The 12,829-nt window shown below is 38.8% G+C and overlaps 1 protein-coding gene across 1 annotated transcript; it reads left to right on the forward strand.

The window, feature by feature from the left end:
- Window positions 1-217: 217 nt before the first annotated feature.
- LOC131334682 (uncharacterized) lies at window positions 218-4,385 on the forward strand. Its single transcript, XM_058369837.1, has 3 exons — window positions 218-501; window positions 636-726; window positions 3,975-4,385. Exons 1-3 carry the CDS (start codon window positions 426-428, stop codon window positions 4,108-4,110), a joined length of 303 nt encoding a protein of 100 aa, XP_058225820.1. The 5' UTR covers window positions 218-425; the 3' UTR covers window positions 4,111-4,385.
- Window positions 4,386-12,829: the final 8,444 nt, after the last annotated feature.

Below are 12,829 nucleotides of genomic sequence, written 5' to 3' on the forward strand. Positions count from 1 at the left end.
AAATGGAACGGAGGAAGTAGTTCATAAGGAATTTCAGAAGTTATTCATAACCTAAAAATTCATGGCGGGACTCAAATCCTGACCAGGAATTATATTTACTGAAACAGGAGTCCATTGGTGCAGCAGACAATTTACCCTTTGATATTGTTGAAAAGACCACGTTGTTTGTGAGGAACAGAAACAAGTAGGGGTCACATATCCTCTCTCATGTTACTTGTCTTTTGAGGTTGAGCTCAAAACGTGCGCGCCCACCGTTTTCCCGTGGTCGCAAAGTCCGGTTTTGTATTTTCCATTCCACGCCGACCAAACTTCGTATAAAACCCCCCGCCCACCCTCTCCCTTGTAAACCCACCCAACATCTCTCTCTCTCTCTCTCTCTCTCTCTCTCTCTCTCTCTCTCTAGATTCTCTCCTTTGACGAAAAACATGGCTGATTCTAAAGCCAAGACTAGCCTCGAATCCATCAGAGAATGGGTCGTCGAGCACAAGCTTCGAGCCGTCGGTAAGTAATTCACCCCCATCATCCCTTTCCTTTATTTTCTGTGTATTTGCAATTGATGGTGCCTCTGAAAATGTTTGTCGTATGATTAAGGGGTTGATTTGGATCTGATTTTGCTTGTGGTTATGTGAAAATAGGGTGTTTGTGGCTAAGCGGTATAACGGGTTCAATTGCCTACAATTGGTCTCAACCCGCCATGAAAACCAGCGTCAAACTCATCCACGCTAGGTATGCCTCTTAACTTTTGTCAGTTGTCCAAATTGGGTTTCGCATATAATTCCTTTTGGTATTCGATTAGTGTTGTTTCATTGATGTTTCGGTGTCAATTTTCAGTTTTTGTTTTTAGTTTCTCAAGGAAAGCTAGTAGGGGCAAAGGTCCAATCGATAGGAAATATAAGTAAATACTGGAAATTTTGGAGATTGGAATAACTAATGTTGCAATACATTATGACAAAGAGAATTTAATTTGTAATGTAACAAAGTACCAATTGCTCTGTTCAGAATATGCAGAAAATTTCACCTATTGGATTCTCTCCCAAGATTTCTCATACTTTATGATTCAGTTCATGTTACGGTATGGACCTATTCGAAATTTCACAAAAAAATGCTTGATATAGATTGAGAGAGAGAGAGAGAGAGATATGTAACATTGCTATGATACATATTATGTGCACAATAAATGTCTCAAACTAGTTCTGAACATATTATACCAGTATGATATGAATAACTACTTTGCAAATCCTCCTTCAAAATAACTATCATACACTCACACACAACATAAATGTTTTAGAGAAAAACTTAAATCATCATTCGCACAATAAATTGAAATCCTACGAAGGCTTAATTTCGAGTTCCATCCAAAAGTGATCCCATGTATCCTTCAATTGCTTAATTGCGTAGTAGTTATTTATTTCTTGGTGGTATTATTTGTCTGTATCAAGTTTGAATTTGATTGTAGGTGTTTTGTTAAGTGAGGTCTTTTTTTTAGAAAAGCCAAGAACTTCATACAATATTGTTTGTGCATTAGCGGTGATTACAAGAGTTTGACCTCACACTAGATGAATGTGGAACAAGCACCCATCCACTTGGGCTAACTTGCAAGTTCGTTAAATGAGGTCTTGAAACAGCAAGTCTTGAATTTTAGGCCTTAAATGCTTGAAGTGTTTATCTGAGTGAAACAAAATACCAAACATTAAATACCAAAAGCTTTGAGTGATCAGGTTTTGTCTCATTACATAAGGGATCCAAACGTTAGATAACTGGGGAGGAACTGGTGAAGCTAAACGGCACAGTTTTCACTCATAGCAGGCCTTGTTGTGCTTAATGCACAGCAGGACGCCGAGTCCAAAGCGGGGGGCCCGCTGCCCCTTGAAGGGTGGCAGGCTGCTGCCCGGGGCAAAATGCCACCCACCTGAGCCCCAAAAACTTGATCCGAATCGTTCACTTAAAAGATCTCAACGCATACAATGGCCTTGCAATATTTCAAGTCGATCGAACATTGATAACCTAGTGATGCAGAAGTGAGAGGCTCAAGGAAAAGTAAATTTAATGAAGCAGCAATATATGGAAACTCACATAATCCCAAGATGCGACCTAAGCAAGCATGAATAGTCAAAAAATAATTGTAGTAGAGTCTTATTTATGTTATTATTGGATAAGAATGCCACCAAACAATTTTACGAATTGGGGTATTTTGGTAATTTGGAGAATTTATGGACATGGGCGGTAGGGGTCGCCCATCAGTCGTCTTCTGAGTCAAGTTATTTATTGGGTACTTTCATGATGTCTTCTGAGTCAAGTTATTAGATTGATTTTATTTTAGAAGGTAAAAGTGTAACACTTTGTTCTTTTTGAAGTTTTCATCAAAAAATTTACCCTCTACACGATTCTCAATTAGTTTCTCTATCTATCCCTCTCCACTCATTACATCAAAAAAAATATCTCAAAACTTCAAAGCAAACAAAATGTAAAAGTAGTTTCCTTTTTTGAATTAGGAAGTCTGTAGTCTATGTATGAGGATGTTATGCCTCAATAACTATGAGTGATTTCTAGAGCTTTCTTCTTGTTTACTTCTCTTTTCTTCTTGTTTTTCTGTTATTATCAGCTTTTTACTGTTCACAGGTACCGTTCGCGGCCATATCTTGATTGTGTTAACCGTATTTTGTTAAGACCTAACCCTATTTCTTACATTCAACACGAAAAAACCTCCCTTCTTGTCCTACATCACCTAGTGAACGAATCATCTATTTACAGTGTTGTTATCAATGTCCAAAAAATTAAGCCAAAAAAAAAAGAGTGATTCATTCACTAGGTTATCAATGTTCAATGTTCGATCGACTTGAATTTTGCAAGGCCAAAGTACGCGTTGAGATCTTTTAGGTGAATGATTCAGGTCAAGTTTTTGGGCTCAGGAAGGTGGCATTTTGCCTTGGGACAGCAGGCTGCCGCCGCCCTTGGGGGCCATTCTGAGCCCATAACATATCTTTCGCCCTTTGTTGGTTATCCCTTTGTGACCCTTTTTACTGTGTACTTGGAAATAATAGACAGCAGCTCATGTAAATGACCCATAACACCAAGATGGCCTCGCCCTTTGATCATTGATTTCTTTGACCTTCTAAGCATAGGAAAATTTAGGGATTACATCAACCGATTGAAATTTCCACTCCCTTCAATAAATGAGACTTTCATTATGCATATAAGTTGATTTGTCATGCTTGCTTATGTTTTGTATTTCTTTCTAGTAAATTAATTTCAAGGGAGATTTTTTTAGTTAACTGAAGATATAGTGACAAATATTAGAAAGCAGGACACATCCTAAACGTGTAGAACTCTATTTGCCGGAGGCCCTCATGCAAAATGAATTTACTAGATGGATGTTGCTGATTTCTTCACTATGCAATCGACTTTTATGTAAAAATCTGAAGAAATTTTTGTAGAGCGACTAAGGCCAACTTTGTTACATGGATATGATTGTTCGGCAGGTAAGAGACTGCGCACAAGTAAGACTAGTGCACTTGAAATTTAGATATTATGGTGGAATGTGGAGATCTATGGTAAGACTAGGAGAGAAAGTGTTACAAATGAATATATTAGTAAATTGGTAGGGCTAACACCAGTTGAAGATAAGTTATGGGAGAATAGGCTGAGGGTGGTTTGATTACATTTAGATGTAACTGAGCTCAGCAAACGCAACTGTGAAAGAAGAAATCTTGTTACTTTCAATGGGAGTGGAAGGGCTTAATTGATCATGTGATTTCATGGTGAAAAAAATACCGTACTTTACTACAGCTGTTGATAATGCAAAATGATGAAAAATCGTTTCATATAGCCGACCCTAGTTGAATGGGACATAAAGCTTAGTTCCATGTTGTCTGTTTTTGGTGATTTCAACTTCGTTGCTTCCTGTTCCTTCTCCTCTGTTCTGCTGAAACTTGTATATTGCTTGCAAACCCTTCTGACCATTGACATGTATTCAGGTTGCATGCACAGGCTCTTACGTTGGCTGCATTAGCAGGAGCTGCAGCAGTTGAGTACTATGACCAAAAATCTGACTCAAAGGCTGATCGTTATGCAAAGTTCCTCCCAATGGATGCCTACTCCCACAAGGATTGAGAATTTTTAGATGTCCAAAATATCTATCGGAGTTATTTGACCCATTATTGATTTTTGGTTGTGGATATGTTTCTGCATATGCTTCTGTTGACTGTCAAATACACCTTCATATTACTCGGTTCAAAATTATTCTACCATAGGGTTCAATCATCAATGTAATCTGCATTTCTGAAAGCTTACAACTTACCAGATAGGCAAGTTTTGTGTTTAGCTTACAGGAAAGAATTCAATGAGCTCGAGCGAGTTTTGTATTAGAGAAATAAGGGTTTAAGTTACTACTGATTCTTGATAGGCAGCTGTTGCTGAAAAGCAACTCTATACCTGTTCTTTTCTACAACTTGAGTGTTACATGGATTTCTGTTTTCCTCGCTGTCGGAGGATATGGGTGTGGATGCAGATATATGTCCGACTAGTGTACCGATACAACTACTTATGTTCTTCTTTGATAGTTTACTACAAGTACTCGTGTTAACTTTCTTTCTAATCAAAGAATCAATGAACAGAACGCTTTCGCATACAGTTTTTTGAAATTTTCCGTACCAATTAAAACACTTCCGTTTGAATTATACAGTTTTTTGGCAATTTACGAGAGTAATTGAATCTTTCTTTCTAATCAAAGAATCAATGAACAGAACGCTTTCGCGTACAGTTTTTTGAATTTTTCCGTACCAATTAAAACACTTCCGTTTGAATTATACATTTTTTTTTTGCAATTTACGAGAGTAATTGAATTCTTGTATTGGAGGTAATGTACAGACAGCATGTGTAGTGCACGAAAGTCTCGTACATAGCAATCTTTCCTAATTCCTAATTTTTAATCTTTCCTAATTCCTAATTTTTATTAGAAAAATTTTAAAATCAACTCAATAGGCTGACAATGAACATTGTGTGAATGTGTATTAAAATGTGTAGAAAGTACACATAAATACGTATTTTTTTTGCCTTCTTATATGCTTATTGTCAGCACTGGACTAACAATTTATTATGAGTGTTACTTGTGAGAAGAAAATGGTATAGAATATGAGTGTTACTTGTGAGAAGAAAATGGTATAGAAAAGTTCGAAATACTACAAGCATTAAAAAAATTTTGAGGAAAACCATTTCAGTGGAAGTTTTGTTATATCACATTATTGTAAAGGGAACACCTCTTTGGTGTGAGCGTCAGTTTTGAGGTTCGCTCACTTTTATATCCCAAACTATCCGGTTAACTACCTAGAGAAACTGCCAAGCAGGAAAAAAAAAAAAAAAAACAGGCCACCCCAAATTTCTATTCCTCTTGTTTTCTACTTTCACATTCTAGATTTCATTATGGATGAATCTCGATTGAAGATTTTCCTCTTCCCATCTTTTGCATAGCAAGATTTGCACATACATCATCGATGGTGCCCGGGCATCTAGTAAAGAAATATTTAATACAGCATATGTCATGAAGACTTCATACAATTTTGTGCCTAGCACCGGATACAGCTTGTTCAATCAAGACATTTAGGCTCTTTAATTAGCATGACATGATATAGGAAGAAACCGTTCACTTTTTGAGCAAAAATGAGAGTTTTGTACCACATAAGGTGTACATTGAAGATAGAAACTGTAGTTGTTTCGCATTTCAGAGGAGGAAAACAAATGCACCTGCACCAGCATATTTTTCTAGTATGAAAGATTCAAATTACATGCCTTCACTTGCCTTCGTATTGGCATGGGTCTCTCAAAATAGGCATGCTAGCTTAGGCAATTCCGATCTGGTTCTGCGTGTTTTATCTCCCTTGGGCGGAAAATGCAACTTATTTTTTGAAATATTGATTATAAGACGAGAATTCCAATTTCAAGATGTATTCATTTTGAGATACATAGAACTTAGATATGAACGCTACATGTTATGTTCATTCGCGGTTTCTTGATTTTGTGTTATTTTTTGCAAGCTACTAGGAGTCTAGGACAATGGAACTGAGAGTGCAAAACAGATGGGACATGATGTCTTAGTTAACATCCTGACCAATTTCCTTCTCCTATTAACAATATTGAGCAACTTAGTGAGACTGTCCTGCACTGAGATCACATATTGTACCCAGAGAGAACACAGAAATTAAAGTGCAACAGAAAAGAAAACCAAAGGCAGTTTTATTTCTTGTGCATAATTTGAGGCAAAGAAAGGTGTAAATGTCATTGAGTTGAGCACAAATTTGAATAAGGAAATCGATACTATACGCAGGTTTCAATTGTGCTTCAAAGCATGGCAAGTCCTTGCTTGCTTATTTTATTTTCCACGAGTTCATCACTATAAGGAAATGAAGCAACGTCTATGACATGCATCAATACTTATCTATAATAGATTAAGAATAGCTTCCCCTGACCAAAGTTCTATCAAATTGAGCACACGGCTACGTGCAACGCAAGCCGCCTAACAGTAGTATACATCTATGATCATCAAGTGAGAGAGAGAGAGAGAGAGAGAGAGAGAGAGAGAGAGAGAGAGAAAAGCCTCACCAATCGAAAACAAACCCCAAGTTCACAAGATGGCCCAAACGGAACATATGCTTACTTCAGCCCAAATATTCCCACGGGACGTCAAGCCCATGAATGGGTGCGTCCATTTTGAGTAAAACATTTTCCCCTCTAAGCTAGCTTTCTTTTTTTGACCAAAAAATGAGAGTTTGTACCGCAAAAGGTGTACGTTGAAGATAGAATTTCCGGCTATTTCCCTTTTTCAGGGATGGAAAACAAATGCACCAGCACATTTTTCCATGTTTTGTAAATTGAATCGAATTTCATGCATTCCCATCTCAAAATGGGCATGCTTTAGGCAATTCTGATCTGGCTCTGCCTGTTGTATCTCCCTTGGCCAGAAAACTCTCTCTCTCGGGCAGGAAACGCAACCCATTTTTAGCCCTTCAGTGAGTTGTATCTCTTCCACATCCAGAAAAGTTGGTTTAAAACATGTGAAAAATTTGTCTACAAAGCACAGAATTGGAATGTACAGCTGAAATCATCATTTGGGAGTCAACCTTGTGCCAACTTGCACTGTCTGAATGGATGGTAAATATTCAATCGTCGAGTACAGCCAATTATAGAACTCTACGGCCTATAACTACCTTCTCGTTGCCCTGATCTTGTACAACGTTAAGGCTCTCATACATCAAGAAACAGAGTCACGCATTTCTATTACCGTCCCAGAACTCTGTCTCTCTCGTCCAAGACACAGAGAACATGGCCAAAATCATGGTTTCACCAACTCTCTGCCTCCTTGCCCTCCTCATTTCTCTTCAAACTCTCGCAAATGCGGACGGAAAAGCCTTCTCTAATGCAGGTAACGAAGACACTGAGGTCCAGGAAAGTCCGGCTCCGCCTACAGACGAAAGAAACGGAGCAGCACCCAACACGATTCGTGGAGACGAAAAGGAGGAAGGTTTTGCGCCATTTTATTCACGCAAGTTGCGAGAAGGGTTTCGGTTGCTTAAAGGAGGAAAATCGGGAGGAAAATCTCTGAGCCGCGTGGGAAGCTCGAGCACTTCGTCTCCCTCGCCAAGTCCTAATGGTTCAGAAACCAAATCGGAATCCATGAAATGGTATGACTGGATTGCGGCGATTGCCATGGCAATCCTTCTTGTACCCATTCTTTATGTCGTTGCTCTGTTCAAAATGCTTGAGACGGAAGCGCAATTGGCCATGTGGCGAAATTTCCTCGGGAAGTAGGCAGGGTCGTCAATCCGAGACAAAGCGGAGCTTGGTGTACCGTTCTGCTAAGAAGTTGGGCGACGCAATGGAAGGGGTTATGCGGCCGCAACGTTTGCTGTCAAATGTATTGATCCGTCAGGGATGAGGATAAGATTCAAGCACATGAGTTTTCTTCAATTTATAGTATTTTCTGTATTCTCGATCTTGTCCTTAACAAGACATTTCGGATTGTAAGATATTTCGGATTGTAAGATGGTTCATTTTTTTATTTTAATGTGAATTCGAATTCCCTTGATGGAGAGCAAAAAATACGAAAGTCGCGGAAGGGATACCTTCCAAATAAATCAAAATTATGTAACTAGACATAGCAAACACTTCGTGTGAAATTTTCCAAGAGATACAAATCAGAGAGTTTAGAGGAGACGGTTTCACAAGGGAAAATTGTGAGCCCTTAATTGAAGTATCATAGGGAGGTCTTTGGATGCCTTGAAAGATTTTATAGTTCCTCCCACCTGCTTTGAGGACGGACGCAGAATTTCATCGTTGGGATTTGCACAAAAGTTTGTGACATTCAAAAGGCATTCTTAATTTCTGTCGATACGATTTAACTACAAAAGTATTGTCAAACAAATTGTCATAGTAATGTTTTCAAACAATATATGCAATTCAAAAACGTGGTCATATAAATGTTATTAGAGATGAATGTACATTCAAGTGCATCCATATACATTTTCAAAAGTGAAATATAAAACTTAGTGTTAGTTTTTTTTTTTATAGATGCATATACAATCTTAGGGAAGCTATTAAATTTATTGGCAAAATCTTACAGGTGTGTGTAATTAAATATAAAAAAAAAAGGCGAAAGTATACGAAGACCCTCTCAACTGTGTCTTTTTTTTCACAAAGACCCTCTAACGTTTAAAACTGCTCATAAAAACCCCTTCAACTATATGAAATTAAAAATTGACTAACTTTGTTAGCGGAATAAGGAGAAATGACAATTTTACCCCTAAAAATCGTCCACACTTCCTCACAGACTTCTTCATCTTAACGGTCTTTTTGACAAGGAACTGGGGCTCCAAAGGAACCGAGAGCGCAAAACAGATGGGACATGATGCCTGAGTTAACGTCATGACCAATTCCCTTCTCCTATTGACAATATCGAGCAGCCTAGTGAGACTGTCTTGCACTGAGATCACATATTGTACCCAAAGGAGAACACAGAAAAGTGCAGCAGAAAAGAAAACCAAAGGCGGTTTTATTTCTTGTCCATAATTTGAGACAAAGAAAGGTGGAAATGTCATTGAGTTGAGCACAAATTTGAATAACGAAATCGATACTGCACACAGGCTTCCATTGTGCTTCAAACTTCAAGCATGACAAGTCGTTGCTTGCTTATTTTATTTTCCACGAGTTCATCACTGCAAGGAAATGAAGCAATGTCTATGACATGCATCAAATACTTACCTATATAATAGATTAAGAAAGTTTCTTGCTTCCTCTGACCAAAGTTCTGTCGAGTTGAGCACACGGCTACGGGCGACTGGTATTCATCTATAATCATTAGAGTGAAAGAGAAATAGAAGCCATACCAATCGAAAACAAACCCCAAGTTCACAAGATGGCCAAAAAATTATCACGGGACATCAAGCCCGTGGGTGCGTCCATTTTGAGTAAAACATTTTTCCCTATAAGCTAGCTTTCTTTTTGGGCAAAAACGAGAGTTTGTACCGCAAAAGGTGTACGTTGAAGATAGAATTTCCGGTTATTTCCCATTTCAGGGATGGAAAACAACTGCACCTGCACATTTTCCATGTTCGGTAAATGAATCAAATTTCAAGCATTTCCTTCTCAAAATGGGCATGTTTAGGCGCGCAATTCTGATCTGGCTCTGCCTGTTGTATCTCTCCTTGCCAGAAAACTCTCTCTCTTGGGCGGAAAACGCAACCTATTTTTAGCCCTTTAGTGAGTTGTATATCTACCACGTCAAGAAAAGTTGTTTCAAAACATGTAAAAACTGTCTACAAAGCACAGAATTGGAATGTACAGCTGAAATCATCATTTGTGAGTCAACCTTGTGCCAACTTGCACTTAATGTATGGATGGTAAATATTCTGTCGTCGAACAAGACTAATTATAGGACTCTGCGGCCTATTACTACCTTCTCGTTTGCCCCGATCTTGTACAACGTTGAGGCTCTCATACATCAAGAAACAGAGTCACGCATTTCTATTACCGCCGCAGAACTCTGTCTCTCTCGTCCGAGAGACACAAAGAACATGGCCAAAACCATGGTTTCACCGACACTCTGCCTTCTTGCCCTCCTCATTTCTCTCCAAATCCTCACTATGGAAACTTTATATCCATCTTAAAATCAATTGGCAATGAGTGGAGAGGTTCCAGATGTTATTAAGTGATTATCCATTCCACTCCTAAGCAATGTGGGATTCATTTCCTTAACATCCCCCCTCACGTGCAGCCGCGTTTGAGGTCTGTCATCGCGGGGTGTGGATTGTGAATTTTATAAAATATGGGGTGGAATAGGCCCTGCTCTGATACCATGTGGAAACTTTATATCCATCTCAAAACCAATTGGCAATGAGTGGAGAGGTCCCAGATGTTATTAAGTGATCACTCATTCCACTCCCAAGCAATGTGGGATTCATTTCCTTAACACTCACAAACGCGGACAGAAAAGCCTTCTCTAATGCTGGCAATGAAGACGCCGAGATCCAGGAAAGTCCGGCTCCGCCTACAGACGAAGAAAACAGAGCACTCAACACAATTCGTAGCGACGGAAAGGAGGAGGGTTTCGCGCCATTTTATTCACGCAAGTTGCGAGAAGGGTTCCGATTGCTTAAAGGAGGAAAATCGGGTGGAAAATCTCTGAGCCGTGTGGGAAGCTCGAGCGCTTCGTCTCCCGCACCGAGTCCGAACGGGTCGGAAACCAAATCAACACCCATCAAATGGTACCAATGGATTCTCTTTGTAGTCGTTGCTGGACCCATTCTTTTTGTTGTTTGTCTGTTTAAAACGCTCGAGACGCAAGCACAAATGGCCATGTGGGGAGATTGCCTCGGAAAGTAGTTTCCCACAGCCACAGGTCGTCAATCTGAGACAAAGTGGAGCTTGCTTGGTGCATGTAGTGTTTGTAAACAAGTTAAGCGTTGCAATGAGATGGGTTATGTGGTCGCAACGTTTGCTGTCAAATGTAATATTGAATCCGTCAGGGATGATCAGGATAAGATTCAAGCACGTGAATTTTCTATTATTTCTATTTTCTGTATTCTCTCTCTTGTCCGTTAGAAGACATTTCGGAGCATGGTTTTAAAACGCGGTCGCGGTCGGCGTAAGGATTGCGGATATCGAGAGTATCGATTAATGTGTGACGGAAATCAGAGACCGCAGTCATGAAACGGGCCTTCATAAATCCGTTATGTAACGGCCGTTTTTTAAAAGAGAGAGTCTTTTTCATGGAGGCTCCGTGAACATGTAACTTGTTCTGTTCACGGAGCGGCCGACACAATCTCAGCCGTCTATTCGCGCAATCAATAGTTAAGATTCATTTTCAATTATGACCAGTCACAATTAAATCTTCCCCGGAAAAGTTTCATTAACATCTTGACCGTCCAAAACACTTTTGGACGGTCACAATTAAGTGCTGTAACTTGTTTACAGCACCTTCGTAAAGAAGATTTTCTCTTTTTAAAACCATGTTTCGGAGTGTATCTAGTTATAGATGGTTCATTTTTTTTATGTGAATTCGAATTCCCTTAAAAGGAGCAATAAATACAAAAGTCATGCAAGGGAAACCTTTCAAATAAATCAAAATTATGTAACTAGATATAGAAAATGCGTCGTGTGAAATTTTTCCAAGTTCTACAGATCAAAGAGTTTAGAGGGGACGGTTTTACAAGGGAAAATTGTGAGTCCTTAATTGAAGTATCATAAAGAGGTCTTTGGATGCCTTGAAAGATTTTGCAGTTCCTTTCACTCGCTTTGAGGACGGACGCAAAATTTCATTTTTGGGTTAGCACAAAAGTTTGTAACGTTCAAAAGGCGCTCTTAGATTTATGTGATCAATAGGGAGTACGATTTAAATTAGAAATTGACTTCTATACTCTCCTTTTTACCACATACACTCCCTTTTTTGTCCTTATTCATATGAATTTACCTTTTTACCCTTTCACAAGTTCACTTTTTCACACATTAAGGGGCAATAGAGTAAATTCATACCAAATAAAGACAAAAAAAAGGAGTGTATGTGGAAAAAAGAGGAGTGTAGCAATCAATTTCCTTTAAATTTAAAAAAAAATTACACGAAACCCCCTCAAAAAAAATATATGCAAAAAAATATGGTGAAAATATACGGAAATTCCCTCAATTATGTCTTTTTTCACAGAGATCCCCTAACGTTTAAAACCGCCCATAGAGACCCCATCAACTAAATAAAATTAAAAATTGACTAACTCTGTTAGCGGAATAAAAAGAAATGACGATTCTACCCCTAAAAATCGTGCACTCTAACCCCTTCATCTATAAAAAAAAAATTCACACAGACCCCTTCATTTTAACGATCTTTTTGACAAGAAACTAAGGCTACAAAGATCGAGGCTCGGTCCATGGGCTTCCTCCAACCCCAAGACCCGCTGGCTTATGACCCATCGTAATAGGGAACAGTTCACCAAATTTAACCATGTCCAGCCCAATATCCTTGTTAAAGGATGGCCCAATTAATTCGATAAGACAAATCACATTGAGATTAAATTCTTTACACCGTCGGTATAAACATTTGTTTCCTCCAAATCAATTATATTGTGCCACGTCGCCATGTTCTATTGATTTGGACCACTGTTTTGCAACGTAGCGCGATATAATTGATTTGGAGAAAACAAATATTTATTCCGGCGATGTAAAGAATTTATTCTCAATCACATTTTACTACTAATCGATCGACAAGTAATGGGACTAGTGGGGCTTGAACCCTAACCTAGTAAAAAGAGCATAAGACACCCTGCCACTTAAAAGAATCATCCATCAAAGCGTT

This window comes from Rhododendron vialii, chromosome 7a, assembly GCF_030253575.1.
Source record: "Rhododendron vialii isolate Sample 1 chromosome 7a, ASM3025357v1".
Lineage (NCBI taxonomy): Eukaryota > Viridiplantae > Streptophyta > Magnoliopsida > Ericales > Ericaceae > Rhododendron > Rhododendron vialii.